Genomic DNA, 19,414 nt, shown 5'->3' with positions numbered 1-19,414 from the left:
TCTGTATATATTCTGGATACTAAACCCATGTCAGATATATGATTTGCAGATATTTTCTCCCATTCTGTAGGCTATCTTTTCACTTTCTTGATAATGCCCCTTGGTGCACAAAGAACTTTTAATTTTGGTAAAGTCCAATCTGTTTTTTCTTTTGTTGCTTGCGCTTTTGGTATCATATCTAAGAATCTTGCCAACATCCAGGTCGTGAAGATTTACCCCCGTGTTTTCTTCTAAGAGTTTTATGGTTTTAGCTCTTCTCTTTAGGTCATTGATCCATTTTGAGTTAATTTTTGTATATGGTATGAGTTGGGGGTCCACCTTCATTCTTTGGCACGTGGAAATCGGTTGTCCCAGAACATACGTTAAAGAGACTGCTCTTTCCCCCACTGAACGGTCTTGATACCTTTGACAAAAATCAAAAGGCCATAGATGTATGGGGTTATTTTTGGACTCTCAATTCTATCCCATTGGTCTGTATGTCTATCTTTATGCCACTACCACTCTGTTTTGACTATAGTTTTGTGGTAAGTTTTGAAATTGGGAAGTATGAGTCCTCCAAGTTTGTTCTTTTTAAATACCGTTCTGGCTATTTGGGACCCCTTGCAGTTCGATATGAATTGATACATCACTTTGGGTAGTATGGCCATTTGAACAATAGAGTCATGTGTCACTTAACAATGGGGAGACGTTCTGAGAAATGCGTCATTAGGCGATTTTGTCATTGTGCAAACATCCTAGAGGCACTCACACAAACCTGGATGATACAGCCCACTACACAACTAGGCCATATAATACTAATCTTACGGGACCACTGTCGTGCATGCTGTCTGTTGTTGACTGAAACGTCAAGTGGTGGGCGACTGTAATAAGTCTTCTAGTCCATGAGCATGGCATGTCCTTCCATTTATTCAGGTCATCTTTAATTTCTTTCGGCAATGTTTTGTAGTTTTCAGTGTATAGGTCTTTCACCTCCTTGGTTAAATTTATTCCTGGGTATTTTATTCTTAGGGATGCTATTGTAAATGGAATTACTTTCTTAATTTCCTTTTCAGATTGTTTATGGCTGATGTATAGAAACCCAATTGCTTTTTGCATGTTGATCTTGTATCTTAAAATTTGCTTAATTGGTTTATTATCTCTAGTAGTTTTTTTGTGTGTATTGATTCTTTGGGATTTTCTCTATATAGGATCATGTCATCCGAGAAGAGAGATGATTTTATGTCTTCCTTTCCAATTTGGATGCCGTTTATTTCTTTTTCTTGTCTAATTGCTCTGTCTAGGACGTTCAGGACAATGTTGAATAGCAGTGGTGAAAGTGGGCACCCTTGTCTTACTCTGATCTTAGGGGGAAAGCATTCAGCCTTTCACTACTGAGTATAGATTAGCTGTGGGTTTTTCATAAATGTGCATTATTATGTAGAAGTTTCTACCTATTCCTGGTTTTCTGGACTTTTTATCACGAAAGGCTGTTGAGTTTTGTCAGGTGCTTTTTCTGTGTCAATTGAGGTGACTGTATGGTTTCTTACTTTGTTCTGTTGGTGTGGTTTGTTACCTTGATTGATGTTGAACCACCTTTGACTGACTTTTCTTTCAAAAGAGACTTGATGACCTTAAAAGAAAAACCTTCTGACCCTGTGTATTACTTAGAAAATACCCTTGACCACATTTCAGCAAATTCTGTTGCTCAAAATGTGCAAAGAAGTACTTGGGTCATGTAATTCTGGGAAATCTTGAGAACCTTTCCATTTCTTTTAAGAACATTGTGTTGCAATCAAAAAAGAAAAAGCCTTTTAGATACTAAATTGACATGCTTGAGCTTTATGATTCTGCTTTTTTAATGCTTCCAGCATATAACTGTGGCAAAATTGGTTCCAAAATTTCAGTGCGTTCAAGTCGCATTTTTGTTTGTTTGCTTTTTAACAACATTTCCTTCAAATAAGAATGATGTACTCATTAAAAGGACAGAGTTAGCGTGGTGAGACATGGGTTCGAAATCAGAATATCTGAATTCCTTTATTTGACAGGCTGAATTTTTGTCCATCATGAAGCTCTCTCTATACCAGGCACTGTTCTAGACCCTTGGTCTTGTTGAGCCTTTGTTCTAGTTGTGAGCATACCCCACGTCACGTGTGTTAGCGCCGTGGAGAAAAGAAGCCAAGGTGCCCTTCCTCCTTCCAGGACCATGATGATGATTATGCTAAGAATACAATGATGATGATGATGATAGTGATGAAGATGATGTTGACAGAAGCAACAATCCCATTATATCTACAAATTGGAACATAGTGAAGAGTCTCTTTTTTAAGATATCAGCTTCATTGAGATATAGTTCATATACCTTACAGTTCACTCATGTAAAGTATATAATTCAGTATTTTTTAGTATATTCACAGAGTTTTGCAACCATCACCACCATCAATTTTAGGACATTTTCGTCATTCTAAACAGAAACCTTGTACCCTTTAGCCCTCACCCCCATCCCACTTACCCTAGGCAACCAATCTTTCTAGCTCTGTGAATTTGCCTCTTCTGAGTATATCATATATATGGAAGCATACAGTATGTGGTCTTTTGTGACTGGCTTGTTTCACTTAGCATAATGTTTTCAATATCCATCTATGTTGTAGTATATGTCAGTGTTTCATTCCTTTTATGGCTGAATAATATTCCATTCTATGGATAGACCATATTTTGTTTATCCATTCATTTGTTGATGGACATTTGTTTGGGTTCCTATTTTTGGGATATTATGATCTGTAACAGAGTCCTTTAACATACGTGATCTCTTTCAGTTCTCTCTCACATGCATGTTTATGATTTACGGGGAGCGTGTGTTAGTATACCTAAATTAGAGATAAGAAACTGAGATCGAGAGGGGTTAAGGAACGTGCCCCAGACCACAGAGCATGTTATGGGCAGAGCCAGGAAGAGAACCCTTTCTCCACACTCTGTCCTGTGCTCCTCCCCTCCAGCTTTCTCAGCTGAATTCATGGAAACCCAAATGCCTCTCGTCCTTTGAGAGAGACATAACTCAATTATGTAGACCCTAAAATGTCTCTCCTTTTCTCCTTACAGATTTTCTGAATGACCCTGCTTCTTTTTCTATCTTGTCTGATTTTATCCTGCCTGACCTTTTCCTGGTTGAAAATCTGGGGGAAAATTATGGACTCCAAGCCGGTCACCAAGAGTAAATCGGAAGTAAGCTTCAGCCCAAGCCAGGAGCCCTTTCCCACCTCAGATGGCTCAGGGGAGCCACCCCGGGAAAACGGCGACAGCAGCTCTCTGCCAAGGACTTCTAAGCAGGCTGAGCCAGCCTCCCACAAAGGTCCAGAAGACGCCTGTCAGCAAAGAATATCCCAGCTACCCTCAGACCAGAATCCCCCAAGAAACCCCCTTTCCTCTAATGACACCTCCCCAGCCAATGCGACAGGGACAGAAGGACTGGAGGTCCCAGATACCAATGACCTGTCCTCACCAGCCAGGCCCCAGGGCCAGCAAGCCACAAGCCCCTCCAAAGAAGACGAGAAGCAGGCACACATCAAGAGGCAGCTAATGACCAACTTCATCCTGGGCTCCTTTGATGACAACTCCTCTGATGAGGACCCTGGTGCTGGCTTGTTCCGAGAGTCTTCCCGGAAGGGCAGCCGGGCCAGCCTGGGGGCCCTGTCCCTGGAGGCTGCTCTGACTGCGGGCGAGTCTGACACCCTCCTCCCTATTATAAGGTAATGTGTCCTCGGTCCTCATCCTGGGAGGTGCAGAGTTCGGGTGGGCTCTGCATCCTTCCCACTCTGTCAAGCCATTTGTGGATGCCAACACTTCGAGGGTAGCTATGTGAAAAGAAGATAGAAGCTTTCCATCCTTTCAGAATCATTTACTGAGCATCTGTTGCGCGTACAGGGCCTCATGCCAGGAAACTGGCTTTCCAGAAGATCTCAGCCTAGTTAGGGAAGATGACCTTGTGTGTAACTAGTTATAATTCAAGGCTGGCAAGAACCACAAGGGTTGATGGGAGCCTGGAGGGAGGGACAGTTTCCCTGCTTCCTGAAGAGACATTCATTCATTCATTCATTCAACAGGTAGCTAACAACTCAAAAACACATCTTCTCCCAGTGGTGCCTTAAAAGCAGGAACTCAGACACTATAACCACAGCCATCAATTTGATGGCTGGAAACAAATGCCTGAAGGTCCTTTACACGTGGGACCATCCCAGGGGTGCAGTTGGTGGCTTTGTTTCTTTGTTATCAAGCTTTGCCACTTCTGCTCCCAAATTACAAACTGAATACAGTAGTTCCAGGTAGAAAACCTGGGAAAAAATAGGAGGGCGGAGAGTAGAAAAGAGCCACCAGCCACAGCTTGGCCAGCTGGAGAGAACCCTTGCTCTGTTCGGGAGCTCCTTCCTTCCTTCCTTTCGTCTGTTTTTCTTCCCAGGGGTGCAGGCTTACCGGCTGTTCTTTGAAGCACCTCTTGTACTCACTTTACCAAAATGGGAAAAACTTGTCCGAGGAAATGGGTTCTTTCATAGGCACGGTGTTCCCGGTGAGCTTGATTTTAACCCTGGTTACTGGAAGGAGGAAATAGAGACACAGGAAGATGCAAGCGTTCCCTCTACTGACGGTCTTCCAGGGGAGAATGTTTTGAGTTTCTGGAAGGACTAAAGGAAGAGAAGGCTTCGGGGTCTAGTACAAAGAGCGCAGTCTTTGGAGTCAGAACCCAGAGTTGGGTTCAGCGCTGGCTCTGTCACCCACACCCTGTGACCTCGGGCGTGGCACTCCCCCTCTCCCGGCTTCAGTCCCTCATCTGCAAAACGTTGAAGGGATTAAATGTGATAACATTTGTAAAGTATGCACAGAGTTTGGTGCACAGCAGGTGCTTAATAAACACTAGATTCCTCCCCAGCTCTTTTCCTGGGCCTGTCCTTGGCCCACCGGCACCCACTTCACCCAGCACTTGAATTTACCCAGAGCCATCCCACCCGCCTTCTGCCTGCAGTTTATGTAAATTACCCATTTATTCCGTCTAACAACGGTACAGGGCCACTGGTGGATCCCCATTTTACAAATGAGAAAAACTGAGGCTCAGAGAGGTGAAGTACCTTTCCCAAGATCACACAGCTAGGAAGTGGCAGCACCAAGTTTCAAGGTCAGGTCTGTCGGACTGCAGAACCCAGGTTCCGCTGTGCCACGGTGGGCGCTCTCCCATGATCTCCTATATTCTCTCCCCTGCAAACCCCTTTCTTTCCCTCGATGTGGCACTTACAGCAGGGGTTAGGGAAAAGCAGTCCGTTGAACCAATTCACCCAAATTGGTGGACATCAGAGATGATGTTAGAAGTGGTTGCCCAATGGGAGGTCGCTAAGTGGTATCAAAGTAGGAGGGAGGGTGAGATGCGTGTATCACAATAGCTCCAGCAGGAAACAAGACAGATGGTCCTACCAGGGAGATGGAAGTGTGCAAATAAACAGGTAAACCGAGAGGATGGTGTTCAAGAGCGTCCAGTGCCAGGAAGGAAACAGGGTACAGGAGACGGAATACCTGAGGGGATCTATTTTAGAAAGACGTGGTCAGGGCAGTAAAGAGCCCTTGGAAGAGGCAACTTTCAGGCTAGACCAGAAGAGGCCAGCAGAACCTTCTGCCATAATGGAATATTATGGAAAAGAATGTTCTAGAACTGTGCAGTCCAATACAGTAACCACTAGTCACCTGTAACCATTGAAATTGAAATGTGGCTAGTGTGACTGAAGAACTGAATTTTTAATTTAAATTTAAAAAGCCTCGTGTGGCTGGTGGCTGTTGTATTGGACAGTGGGGGTCCAGCCCTGAAAGAGAAAGAAGCAGCTGTGTGAATTTCTGCTGGTGCTGATTAAGAATTTATCAAATAGTAACATTGTTACTATTGCTATTCTCTCCTGAGTCTTCCATTCCCAGAAAGTTGTGAGGATTAAATGAACTAACATTTCTAAAGTACTTAGCAGGAGAATAAAGCACTCAGTAAATGCTAGGTTAGAATATGGAGTGGGGGCAAGTCTCCAGCTTTCCACTCTGTCTTCCACCGCTACTTGGAGGGGTATTTGCTGGTTTGTGCTTAAACCACAGCTTTTCTGAGCTGGTGAATTTGTAAAGGCAAAAGATACTTAACTAAGGCCCTATCTTTGCATGGCCATGAGCCAAAATATTAAGTGAATTTTTTGCTCTTGTCTCTTCAGTGCCTAGAAACTAGCATTGTAAGTAAATCATTTATTCTTGCTTTGTCCCAGCGAAGGACTGGGAGGAGGGTCGGGGGATCTTGGTTTTTATAAACCGGAGGCACCAAATGTTGAGATGAAGGCACATTGCAGAGTGGTGGGAGATGCAAAGGGCCACGATGGGGGCGCAGGGAGGACTGATGTGCTGTGTGACCTTGGGTAGGTCCCTTACCCTCTCCGAGCCTCTAGTTCCTCATCTGTAGCATATGGGCACTGGATCAGCCCCTGAGGTGTGACCCCCGGTCACAAAGCTCCCTAGGCACACAGTTCCTTTTGTCCCCAATGGATGTGCTTTTCAGAGTTGGGAATCTACAATTTTAGCACCTAGGGTCAGCTGGGGCACTTCTCCTGACACCTCCCAAGATGCTGGCGTTTCCATGAGGAACATTTCCAGCCTCAACCAAGTCCCCGAATCAGAGGCCTCCAATGGAGGAGACCCTCTGGTGTTCGTTGTTTCCAGTGAACTGGAATGAGAGACCTACTTGGAAGCGTCTTCAGGGCGTGATGGCTCAGACACTCGTCCTAGTGCCATGGCCTCTGGTGGTTGGCTGGATGAAGAATTATGTCAAACCTGTGCATTCCAGCCTGTTGGGAACAGCCATGCCATATCCGAACGAAGCCGAGCGTTCTGTTGTCCTGTTGTAGTTTGGTATCTTGGCATCTTTGGGAATCTCAGTAGCCTGGCGTTTGGTGGTCCTCTGTTGACCCTTTTGCTCACACCTACTGGCAGGGGCTTGGGCCAAGTCTCTGAAGGGATGTTCAGGGGGACCCCCCCTTCCCCTCCAAAAAAAACGCCTGCAGAGTGTTGCTTTGTGGAGGGCCGCTCCTGGGCTGCTTCTCCTCTACAGGCGGTAATGCCTTTTCCTGGGGACCCACAGGTCAAAAGCTCCTTTGGGATGTGGCTCCTAAGAGCGGGTGGGCAGGCTGGTGTGCTGCCGGCAACCAGCCAGAGCATCAGGAAATGGAGCCTGACCTCCTAGAAGGCAGAGGTGGTCACGGAGTCCTTGTTAGAATCCAAGAAGGTCCTTTTATTATTAGTTTATTCCTCATAAGTTGTTTAATCATCTGCACCCTCTGGCAAATCTCCTAACCTTTGGAGGCCCGGTTTCTGCAAAATGGGAGCAGGGAGTCGGCGTTTGGGCTAGTCCTTCCGGCCCTGATCTAATACCTTCCCCATTTCAAAGATGGGAAACTCACACCTGGGGTGTGTATTCCAGGGCTCTGGGCTCACGTGGAAACCAGAGCAAAGAAGTGAGCCATGTCTGTGGATCTTCCCTGCCCCTGGCATTGTCCTCCTGGAGACATTTGGCCTCTGTGGTGCCCCGAAGGTCACCTTGTGGCCCACACGGGCCTCTTCCTGCCAGGCCACCAAGTGGGAGACTGACTAGGCACGGATGGAAAATGCATATGTTGGGGCCGGCCCCATGACTGAATGGTTAAGTTTGTGCACTCCGCTTCGGCGGCCCAGGGTTTCACCGGTTCGAATCTTGGGCACGGACGTGCCACCGCTCATCAAGCCATGCTCAGGTGGCGTCCCACATAGCACAACCAGAGGCAGTCACAACTAAAATATACAACTATGTACTGGGGGGCTTTGGGGAGAAGAAGAAGAAGGGAAAAAAAGAAGATGGGCAACAGATGTTAGCTCAGGTGCCCGATCTTTAAAAAAAAAAAAAAAAAGAAAAAGAAAATGCACGTGTTTAATTTTGTGCTTTGGGAGGGAGCTATTTTTGACACAGTCTTCAAAGGGGTCGTTTTCTTCTTGTTGTGCCCTCCCCATCCCAGAATACTCAGACTTGCATCCCGACTCTGGGCATTTGCAATAACTGTCCCATCTGACCTGAGCGCTCCCTTTCCCATCCTTCCCCAGACTTCCCTCCAGGGTCACACAGGGCCTGTGGCGCTTGGTTTAGTGCTTTGCTGTCGCCCTCTTGAGATTCTTCATGGCTTTTGGACAAGGGGCTCCACATTCTCCATTTGCACAGGGCCCCGTAAAGTCTGTAGCCAGTCCTGCCTCCACCTCTGGCTCTTTGCCCATCCAAGTCACCCTCTCTGAGGGCCTTCCCTGTCCCCTCCCCACCTACGGAGTATTCCCCGCGTGCCCCCAGTTTCTTGATCCATCACTCTGACGTGTTGTTTTCACAACCTTTAATCACTCCTTGAGGTTGTCTTGGATCTCCTTCTTTCTTTACCTAGTCATTACCCGTCTCCCGCACTGGACTGCAGACTCCATGAAAACGGGGCCGTATTTATGGGGTCTCTGCTTTTCCCCACTGCCTCGCCTAGTGTGGGTTCACGGTAGACTTTGAATTTGAACGCCTGAATGAGACGAGCAACCCAAACTTGCTGAAGACAGAATTCTGCCTTCCCGGGGCACGGAGAGCACTTGATCATGAGTCTGGGAATGGAGGAGTGAATGGATGGAGGAACAGGCATTTTGTTGTTGCTCTTCAGCGGAAATTGCATTTTTGTTTTCATCAAGTTCTTTTTTGCATAAATCTTGTGACTTCATAGGCTAGTTCTGAGGTTAAACTGTAATTCTGACTTTTTCTTCTGCCTTTAATAGGCAGTCTCACCGGCCCTTCCATTTCCCCACCTGACGAGGGCTAAGATTTTAGATCCAATGATTTGTGCTGTCTGTTCAGGTCTCCCCCCTCCTCCACTGCCGTCTCTTCCCTTTTGGGTTCGTCTCAGGCCAGGGGTTGGGGCTCGGCCTTTCCTTGGACTTAGAAGCAGTCCCCGAGGGTTGGAATTCCATGCGACCCTTGGAAACAGAGCTGCTGAGGACGTTATGTGATGGGGCAAACAGTTGCTCACCCATGATGACATGAAGGTGACAGGGTAAGCCCGTTTTGTTTAAGAAGCATCGTGAGGTTCCTACGCGGTGGGCCCGGGCTGAGATACCCCGTTCAAAGCAGCCCCTGACTAGCTTGTCACCCCAACAGCTGTACCCGCTGGGGTGCGTGTGTGGATTGAATGGATGGCCCAGGTTCAGGATCGCCCACCCACCGCCCTGAAATTTAAAGTCATGAAACTGACATTCCTAAGCTGGCGGCGAGCTCATTCAGCAGCGAACCCGCCTTGGATAGAGGTGAATTTATTCATAGTCTTGATTCATCCCATTTTGTGTGACTATTCATGCCGTCTGCTGCTGGAATATTAACGTGGTAATGTGTAGGAAGGAATTATAGGAAGATTTACCTTCCTGAAAAAAAAAATTCCCCAATTCCAGAGCACATTGGGCCCTGGGAGTTTCGGATAAGGGATTGTGGACAGGTGCATGCAACATGCTTAGAACATGCCCAGGCACACAGTAAGCACGAAAAAGGCTTGTGCCGAATAAACGTGTGTGTGTCACTGGAGAGACAGTGAGGGTGCCCCCAGACAGTTAACAGTCTTTGTCTTTACGTGGTACGTTTCTGAGTAATTTAAATTTTCTTCTGTGTTTCCTAACTTTCTGCTGTAAATATCCTTGTTATAATATAAGTTTCAACAATGTTTAATAATAAAACCTTATAAAGTATTGAGGGGAAAAGTGAACCAGTCCTGTCGCTGCCTAGATAAGAAGCTGAGGCCCAGAGAAGTTCAGGAGTCTGCCCGAGGTCTCCCAGCAGGATAATCATGGGCCCGGGCCTGGACTCGATCTGAACCCAGACCCTCAGCAGACGCAGATCAGAAAGTGTTCTGCACACTCCCAGGGTTCATGCTGCCGCCTCACCTGGGCTCCAGCCAAGGCACCTCCGCCTTCCTCCTAACTTGTTCTTTCCGTTAGTGGGAAGTGTTAGGAGATGAGCAGTTTATTGGGGCGACCATTCAGCTGTGTGACCTTGGGGACATCACCTACCCTCTCGAGGGTTGGACTGGATGCTCGGACGTCCTTTGTGGCTCTAACAGTCTTTGCTTTTGTTTCTTTGTATGTGGAAGGGTGGGTGGGCAGCTGGATGATGGGGAAGAGAGCAGTGGGAAAATTGGGAAAAGTTTGTTAATTTATAACCATTTTCCCCTTGGCAAATTACCACAGAAAGTCTGGGTTCTAGGCAAGTGTAAGAGCAATCTAAGAGATGAAATGGTCAAGCGGAGAAGCTAAGGTCTGTCCCGCCCATCCATTGGCTGGGGAGCATTTATTGCAGCCCTGCTGGGTGCCAGGCCTTGCAGTTGGCACTGTGGCCGCATAGACACCCGGCTCCGTCATGGGTGGAGAGAGTAGTGGGGTGGTCAGGAGCATTCTCATTGGAGGCCAACTGAGGGCTGGCATGCTGACTCCTCCACTTAGCTATCGTGTGACCTGGGGCCGAGCTGTTACCTTCCGTGCCTTAGCATCCTCTAAAATGAGGTCACAGTGGTACCTACCTCACAGGGCTGGGGTCAGGCTTAGTGGAGTTACTGTGAGCACAGCACTTACAGCAGTGCCCACGGTGCAGTCACTGTCATTAAATACAAAGCACAGCGTCACAGTAAGGGCCCAGGACCCGCAGTCAGACAGGTCTGGGTTCAAATCTCAGACCAGTCCCATGACCTCTTTGAGCTGCAATTTCTCTCTCTGTTGAAGCCAGATAACGCCAGTGTCTACCTTGGAAGCATGTTGAGACCACTCGGGAGGAAGGCCCAGAGTGGGTGGCCCCGAGGCGGCCTCGGTTGCCATCCATTGACTGGGCCTCTCTCAAAGGTCTTGCCTGTGGCCACAGCTGTTCCCGAGCCCTGCCTGGCATACACCTTTAAAGGAAAGCAACTTGTGTCCACAGAGGAGGAAGAGAAATTTAAGAGGCAGGAGAAGTGGCCCTGATTAAGGATAAACTACAAACCAGCACACAAGTGCTGGGTATTTCCCCTGCCACGTCCGGGTCTGCTCGCTTCCATGCTGGGAGCGTTGCATTTAAGAACTGCTTAGCAACACAGACCTCAGATTCCAGGAAGGCAGGTGAAGGTCTGTGGGGTCTGGACATGAAGGAGGGGGCCTGTCAGAGTGAAGACACATCAGAAAAGCACAGTGACATCTGGGACCTTACCTCCTTCTCCTTGTCCCAAATAGAGTCCTGGGTGGGCTTGCGGTGGGCGCCTCCCCAGCTCCTTCCTGTTCATTGTCTGCACCTGCACCTGTTTTCGTCAGCTCTCAGTAGGGAGCAGCTCATGAAACTTTAAATTGTCTACACATATTTTCATTTGTCCCTAAATGGAATGTCATGGATCTTTCTATAATGTTTTAATTTATTTATTCAGTTATTGATTTAGGAAGGGACCAGCAAAAACCCCATTTTCAAATCTCTTTAGCTCCTGAGATGTTTTCTGGGAGCTTGAGATAAAGGGGTCCCTGTCCGAGCGTTGTTCCATTTGCGGATGGATATTGAGGTTTGGGGAATGCTGGCTGTTATATTAATATGGTACAGAGGGACTAAATATTTTTACTTTCCCCTCTGCCTTAAGCGTCAGTATCCCATTTTAGAAAAATCGTTCACTTCTGCCCTCTACTTAATGTAACATTTCCCCCATCATAGGTGGAAAGGGGTTATTTTTCTTTTATTGAAAGCACATTATATGTGGATGATTTTACAGATGAGGACGTGGAAAGAGAGAGAGAAGGGGTTTGTTCCAGGTCACACGGCAGGTAGGGACAGGCCGGAGGCCACCCTCTGCTCAGGCCTTTCCACCATGCGGCTGGTCACCGTATGTGCGTTTCCTTGCTGATTTTGTGTGCTGTGCTGTCAGTGACCTGGGTTTTCCCTTGGCAATACCAACAAGTTAAATTTAGCCCCTGATAAGTCTAAGCAGAAGGGCTCATAGCACGAAACTGCAGCTATAGCCAAGTCTGAACCGTTTTATTGAAAATCCCAACTATGGATGTTTGTATGCCGGTGATGTTATGCATACGAGTGTATCTTATTCTTTTCTTCTCATCTTCTATTCCCTAATAAAGGAGGCAGAGAAAAACCCAAGTCATCATCACTCTGGTGACATGCCAAGCCCAAACGTCTCAGCAAAATCCCTTCCTTGGGAGCCCTGGGTGAACGCAGGTGTGTCAGGATGTCCCCACGGCTGTGTTAGCAGAGAAGTGACACTGTCCACTCAGTGTCCAGTGAGTGCTGGGGTTTTGTCAAAAGAGAATAAAACCCTAGAGCAACGCAAGTAAACTGGCGAGCCTTCTCCCACTCATCATCCTAACTGACTTTGGGTAGGGCAGGAGTGGGTCGAAACACCTTCATTTCCTGATTTTAATTGTTTCTTCTATGTTGAGGTGGTTACATTTAAATGTGGGCGATGAATACTTTTTGGTTTTGATTTGAAACTTAGAAGAAAAAAATTGGCCTGAGGTGGCTTCTTTTTCAGAAAGAGTGTAGACAAGGTGATGAAGAACCTTCTAGAAACTCTGAAGAACTGAGAACTTTGTTCACCCGTTGCTTGTTGAATCATTATTTAATATGTGGTTAGAGCACAGCTAGCCAGCACCCTCGGGCAGGGCTGCTCTGAGGACTCCAGGGCCAGGTCCCTGCTCCCACTGTGGCCGCGTCGGTGGCGCCCTCTGGAGGTGTGGCCCTGGCTGTGTCTTTTGAAGAGCGTTCATCTGCAAACATTTATATTACTTTTTGTTTGCTACGAACATGGGTTATATTTCTTATCATTGCAATGCTTTCTAGGCAGTGTTTGGGGTCCTTTTTACCTATTATAACTACTTGGAGAAGCATTCATTCTATTCATTCTAACCGGAACCCGTTTACCCGGGTTCAAGTCACCGGCTCTGTCACCTTGGGGAACATAGCATCTCTGGGTCACGTTTTTAAAATCTGTATCACCGGAATAAAGACAATAGGATTGCTCCGAGGATTAAATAAGTCAAAGGCACAAAAGAGCACTCAGCAAATGGTAGTTTCACTAGAAAGCAGCTTATTTAGGGTCACAGGGCAGCTGGGGTCTTCCCTGTCTTGAAGGCGCTCGCCTCCTAGGGGACTCAGGTCGTTCAAAGCACGGGCTACAAGCTCACTGCGGGGAGGCGGGGGCATGGCGCAGACATGGCCCCGGGAGGAGGGGTGAAAGAAGCAAAAACAGGAACCTGGAAGCCAGAGGTTGACTGCGGGGGTTTTTACCAGGCACCGACCGTGGTGACATCTGAGTCACATTTTAAATAACCCGTATTTTCCACCATCTCCCTATTGGGTATGTATGGAAGCACTTAGGTAACTGGGGGTTTTCTGCAGCTGTCAGCGTGTAGGGGAGCCTGTCCTAGAACTCTTCCACTCCGGGCAGGGAGCTGGGGAGGAAGTAGCCCAGGGTTTAAGACTCGGGCGGCTCTCGCCCAGCGCCCAAGCCCGGCGCCCAAGGTCAGCGGCGCCTCTGGGATTGGCGGGTCCGGGAGGCGGGACCCGGTCTGGGGGACGGCGGGGTCCTGATCCCTGACTAGGGACTGGAGGCGGGGCCACGTCAGGGGGCGGGACCCTTGTGGGAGGCGGGGTCCTTTTGGGTTGGGGGCGGGGCCTGGGCGGGCGTGTCCATCCTGGGCACTTGCGCGATGGGTGCGTTTCGGGATGGAGGAAGCGCAGCGCCAAGTTGGGGCCTGCAGGCTGCTGCACAGCCCAGCCCGGGGCGCTCTAGGACGGTGCCTCCTCTCCCCGGTCACGATCCGGCTGTCCTGCTGGGCCCCGGGACCAGGGTCCGCTTCAGGGGTTAGGTGGTGCATGCTCGGCATCCCAGCAGGACCCCGGTGGGATGGGCCTGTGGGGTGGTCAACATGAGCCCTGCCGAGTGCAAGGTCTGTTTCCCTGATCGCAAAGTCAGGTAAGTAAGCCTGCAATTTTAATGACCGTTGAGTTCTCTTTAACAAACTTCTGCAGCACGACGCCCCCTCCGCCTTCGGTGAAGACAAGCTGTGTGTCCTCTTAGCACCGCCCCCTCTTCCCCGCCCCCACCCAAAGAAATGCAGGCTTCAGGTTGGCGGCTGGGGAGGTGGAGCCCGCCTGGCGAACTCTAGCTGCCTCGGTGGTTGAAGCGGCGGCTGGATTGGGCAGTGATGCTGACTGGAGGAGGGCGCTCAGGAGCACAGGTGCCTCAAGGTGGACCGGTTGGCGGGGGCTCGGCTTTCCCCCTCTTCGTCCTCTTGGCCTTGATAAAGGTGATGACACGGCAGGTGTTTTTGAAGCCTAGTGGTTGGGAAGCCGGGGCGACTCTACGTGCACCTGAGCAGCCATCACCTTTAGGGTTATCTTCTGAACAGGTTCGTGTAGGCATTTCTGTGCCGAGCGCTTCTTAGCCCAACCTGCTTGATTTCATTTCTTTTCTTGTCATTTGATTGATTGCATTTTAAACAATTACCAAAATGATGCTATGTTTGTTGTTGAAAATTCAGAAAATTATAGATAAACAAAAAGAAGGAACAAAAATCAGCCTTAACCGCCCCCCCCACACACAATGTGATCTTTATTAACGCTTGCTGTATATCCTTGCAGCCTTTTTTTTTTGGTGCAGATATGTCTTAACTTATAAACTTGAGTCATACACAGCGTATTGTGTTATAACTTGCTTTTTCAGTGGACGTGACGTTTTCTACCACTGGACTCAGCAGACTGTGGCCCGCGGCCTGTTTTTGTATGGCCTGTAAACAAAAAATGGTTTTGAACTTTTAAATGGTTGAAAAAAAATTACAGAAGAATCTTGTTTGGTGGCATGTGAAAATTACATGTAGTTCGCATTTCAGTGCCCACAAATAAAGCTTTATTGGAACGGTCTCGCTCGTTGTTTACGAGTTGCCTATGGCTGCTTTCTTGCTTCAAGGGCACAGTGAAGTAGTGGGACAGAGACTGTCTGGGCCATAAAACCTAAAGTATCGACTATCTGGTCCTTTATAGAAAACATTGCCAACCTTTGATCTACAGCATCCTTTTTACTGGGTCCGTAGTGTTCCTTTAAACAGATGCACCTTAAAATGTATGAGCAATCCCCTATAAATAGTGGGTATTTGGGGCTATTTTTCCTTTTTTGCTATTATAACCAGCACGGTGAGGTGTTGTAGCAGTCTCTGCCTCCATCCTTTGCTCCTTTCTCAGGGTATATTTACCCGGTCCATAAACATTCCCTGTGCATTTCCTATGTGTAAGGCCTGTGTCTGGGAGGCGGAAAGGACACAAAGATGTTTGGGAATCGTGACCTTGGTCTCTAGGAGCCTGACCCAGTTGGGGAGCCAGATGTTTTCTCGGTAATTCAAATTCAAGGCTCCCGAGTGCAGTACTGGTACCCGCTCCCGTTCCTGGCGGCTTTGTGTGCCCGGCTGTGTTTGCAACACCTCCTTGCGGCACTAAGTGGGTGTCGTCATCCCCATTGTAAGAACTGAGGCTCTTGTTGCTGGTGCCAGCATCACCAGGTTCACCCTCGGGCTGTTGCCGAAACGGCTCCCTAGGCCGCAGGTTCACAACCTGCTCAAATAGACTCCTTCAGAAAGGAGAGGCCTTTCCTAACGCTGGACTAGTAGGAGACTAAAGGACTTGGCTGGTAACTAGTTACTGTGGCTTGTGAGCATGCCAGGGAGTGAGGACTCATGGAGCCAGATGGCCTCAGCTGTGGTTTAGTTTCTCTGGTTGGTGGTTCAGAGAGGGCAAGACAGATGTCCCACACGTGCGGCCAGCCCTCCAGGATGGGGGCTTGCCTTCCAGTTCTCGGGTCCTTCCACAGAGGAGACCAGCAGAGTCTTCAAGGGGCCCTTCTTGGGGCGCTCAGGGCGTGTCTGAGTTAAGGGCTTGCTGAGGGGCGGGGTCCTGGGTTTGGATCCGGGTCTTTCTCAGGTACTGTCTTTCCCGGAGCACAGAGCTCAAGTTTCTTCCACATTTCCAGCCCTAATCTAACTCCTCTGGCAGAAGCACTCAAGTTCTGGAGTGCCCAAAGCAGGCCACGTGGTTGACAAAGGGCACGTTTTGTTCTGATCTATAAAGCTATTTACCCGGAAAGTTTAACATATAACTCTTGAATCACATTTAATTGTACATTTTAATCCCAAATAATACCTTTCACAAACCATTTTATTCCAAAAGAATAAACTTGCAAGAAATTGGAATTGTCCCAGCAAGTGCAGGCCGTGTGGTCACCATTTTTATAATAAGATGAAGATGCTTTCTTGGGTCATTGATGGTGCCTCTCTTAGCTTAGAGTTGCTAAAAAGATGGAGTTAGCACAACTCTGCCACTGAGCTCTGTGACCTGGAGCACATGGCATCATCCCTTTGAACCTCAGTTTACTCCTCTGTCAATGGGGCTGATCCTAATAGGCCTTGCCAGGGTTCTTGAGACTGTTCACTGCTAGACCCCAGCACTGGGGAGGTGCTGGCCTCGAGTGCCATCCCAGGTCAGCACAAACGTTTGCACAATTGGTAATAGTGACGACAGAGCTCTCTTATGAAAGAGGACCTCCGAGGTGAGAGGCATTTGGGATCCTGTCCTGACACCTGCAGCATGTCCTAAGGAGCCAGAATGAATAGGAAGGCAAGGTGCCACATGCTGACTAGAGTCCTTCCGAGTGGGAACTGGGCCAGAGTGCAGGGAACAGAGAAATGAATGTGGGTCGGAGTGGTTGGAGAAGGGCTTCTTGGAGACTTGAGTTGAATGGAATGAAGAAAAGTTGGGGAGAGGGAGGCAGAAGAATCTGGTCCTCAGGGAGCCCCACAATCCCCATTATGAGTGACGTCACTGCCATGGGACATCTACTCAGAACAGAGGCCTATGTCAAATGTTGCCTTGTCACAATGTTGGTAGTTGATCTGTTCAATTTCCCACCCCTGCCTGCGCATTAGAATTTCCGGGGGGCGCTTTTGGAAAATGTAGATGCCGGGGCACACCCCGTCCAATCCCGCACGCCCTGGGGATGCTGATTAATTTCTCTGGGTGGGGCCCGGGCATCAATATTTTGTAAAGCTCCTCATGAGATGGAGTGTACAGTTGGGGCTGAAGACTGCTGCCTCACTCAGAGTTCCAAACTGTTTTTGTAAAGGGCCAGATAGTAAATGTTTTTGGCTTTGTGGCCATATGGTGTCTGCCACAGCTACTCAGAACTGCTGTTTACTGCACCAGCAGCTAGAGATGATGCGTAATCGAATGGACCTGACTGTATTCCAGTCACGCTTTATTCGCAGACACTGAAATTTGAATGTCATATAATTTTCACGTGTCACAAAATATGAGTCTTTTGAATTTTTTCAACCATTTAAAAACGTGAAAACCATAATTAGTTTGTGGGAGGTAGGAAAACAGGTGGTAGACTGGATTTGGCTCTTAGGCCCTAGTTTGCTGACCCCTGGCGTAGCCTAAGTGGCCATCCTAGGAGGCACTGACGGAGTGAGTGGCCTGAGAGGTTCCCAAGGGTCCATTTAGCTGGGAGCCTACAGATGAGTTCAGAGGGAGCAGCCTTTACTGGGCTGTACAATGTTGTTTCTTGCTTGGTGATAATATTAAGGCCTCACTTCCATCAGGTTAGCAGCTCTCAGCGATTACCATCCCCATTTTACAAAAGAAAAGAAAGGCTAAGGGACTTAAGGGTGGTTAAAGCCAGGGTCCTAGGCCCGTGGTCTCACACTGGGGCTCTTTTAGCGGCTGCCCTGCTGAGAGGCACCTGAGCTATAGCTCTTCCTGCAGGCCAGGCCCAGAGCTGAACCCTGGGCTCATGGTCCGCGAGGCAGATACTGTTAATATTATTAATATTTTCATCCTATGAGGGAACCGAGACACAGAGTACTCAAGCAACTTTCCCAAGATTGCACAGGTCATAAGTCGTGGATTATAGATTCCAAGCCTGGGAGGATGGCTCTAGTCTAGCAGGGTTTCCCAGCTGTGGCACAGCTCACGTTGGGGCTGTGTCATTCTTTGTGGTAGGGGCTGTCCTGTGCATTGCAGGATGCAACGTGGCATCCCTGGCCTGTACCCATGAGATGCCAGCAGGACACCACAAGTTGTGACAACCAAGATGCCTGCAGACATGGCCATCTGTCCCCAGGGGAGCCAGACTGCCCCCAGTTGAGAACCCTGCCTTACACATATTGCCTCTCAAATGGAAATGCTTGGTTTTTGGGTTTTTGGGGTTTTTTTGGTGAGGAAGATTGGCCCTGAGCTAACATCTGTGCCAGTCTGCCTCTATTTTGTATGTGGGACACCACCACAGCATGGCTTGTTGAGCAGTGTGTAGGTCTGTGCCCAGGATCCGAACCTGTGAACCCTGGGCCACTGAAGCAGAACATGTGGACTTAACCACTATGCCACTGGCCTAGCCCCTAAGTGCCTGTTTTTTAAAGTGCAGACAATAGAGGTACTTCCATTTATGGCGGGTGTCTGTCTGCCTCAAAATTAAATTCTAGGGGTCAGATAGAGTCAGATTGGAAACCCAGCTCTGCCACTTGCCAACTGCGTGACTTGAGGTCAGTGGGCCTCTCTGAGCCTCAGTTTCCTCATCGTGAGCAGGAGATGATGGGCTCGCCTGCACAGGGCTGTGGGATTCAGTGGGAAGCCCCCTGTGCCCCGTCCGCAGTGACACTTGAGAATGTTTATTCCCTCCCTCCCAGTGCGCTTCTGCCTGGGCTTGTGCCTGACGAACTGAGGTGTTTGGCGTTTCGCTGCCAGCTCTGTCGAGTAAGTAGGTTGCACCTGAAGCCATCTCGAAAGCCACCATGGAATAGTTCAGCCTCCGCACTTGCCTTGGAGCAAATGCAGGCTGAAGGTCAGCCCTGCAGAGCGATTTTTGGTTGGCCTCCAATTTGTCAAAAGCAAATAAAAATAGCCACCAGTCTGGAGACTGGGCCTGAAACAAGGCCACTCCGGCAGCATTCTGTGTTCACCCACCAATTTGTTGTGATGGGTTTATGACCTGCCTGATGGAGGGTTCTGTCAACAGTTTTGAAATAAAAATGGTGACCGTGAATGGTTTCTCCCAGCCCATAACATGGTGTTTTTCTAGTGGTTGCATTTTTCGCATTGCACCTTAGGTCAAACTGCTAGAGTCTTAATGTTTGTGTGCATGGAAATGGGATGTCTCAGACTTCCTGAGGCCAACGGATCAAGCCACCAGTCAGGGAAGGCTGTGGACAGAAAGGGAGGGTGGACGGATGGGAGCAGGCCCTGCGCAGAGGGCCCTGGCTGATGCCTTTCCTGGTGAGGTTGGCAGATCAGCAGCCCCTCATTCTCTTGGCATAGTGGCACTGAAATAATAATAGAGAA

General features: G+C 48.5%; 1 protein-coding gene and 1 long non-coding RNA gene across 9 annotated transcripts in view; one reads left to right on the top strand and one right to left on the bottom strand.

The window, feature by feature from the left end:
* ACACB (acetyl-CoA carboxylase beta) overlaps window positions 1–19,414 on the top strand; it is a 101,167-nt gene that overhangs the window by 4,178 nt on the left and 77,575 nt on the right. For 6 of the 8 annotated variants that reach the window (XM_070627026.1, XM_070627025.1, XM_070627027.1 and 3 more), the window contains exon 2: window positions 3,076–3,722. In XM_070627026.1, coding sequence (XP_070483127.1) covers window positions 3,085–3,722 — 638 coding nt within the window. In that variant the 5' untranslated portion in view covers window positions 3,076–3,084. Of the gene's footprint in view, window positions 1–3,075; window positions 3,723–13,708; window positions 14,007–19,414 lie in introns of those variants that run through there. The other 2 variants (XM_070627028.1, XM_070627034.1) reach the window with 2 other exon arrangements.
* On the bottom strand, window positions 1,988–5,633 carry LOC139084442 (uncharacterized). Its single transcript, XR_011541809.1, has 4 exons — window positions 5,533–5,633; window positions 5,258–5,429; window positions 4,444–4,562; window positions 1,988–2,268 (listed from the first exon to the last, which is right to left on the bottom strand). It is a non-coding gene; the product is annotated as an uncharacterized lncRNA (long non-coding RNA).

Source organism: Equus przewalskii, chromosome 7 (genome assembly GCF_037783145.1).
Source record: "Equus przewalskii isolate Varuska chromosome 7, EquPr2, whole genome shotgun sequence".
In the NCBI taxonomy this organism is placed as follows: Eukaryota; Metazoa; Chordata; class Mammalia; order Perissodactyla; family Equidae; genus Equus; species Equus przewalskii.
Note: the sequence above shows the minus strand (reverse complement) of the source record. Positions and strands in the feature narration are given on the sequence as shown.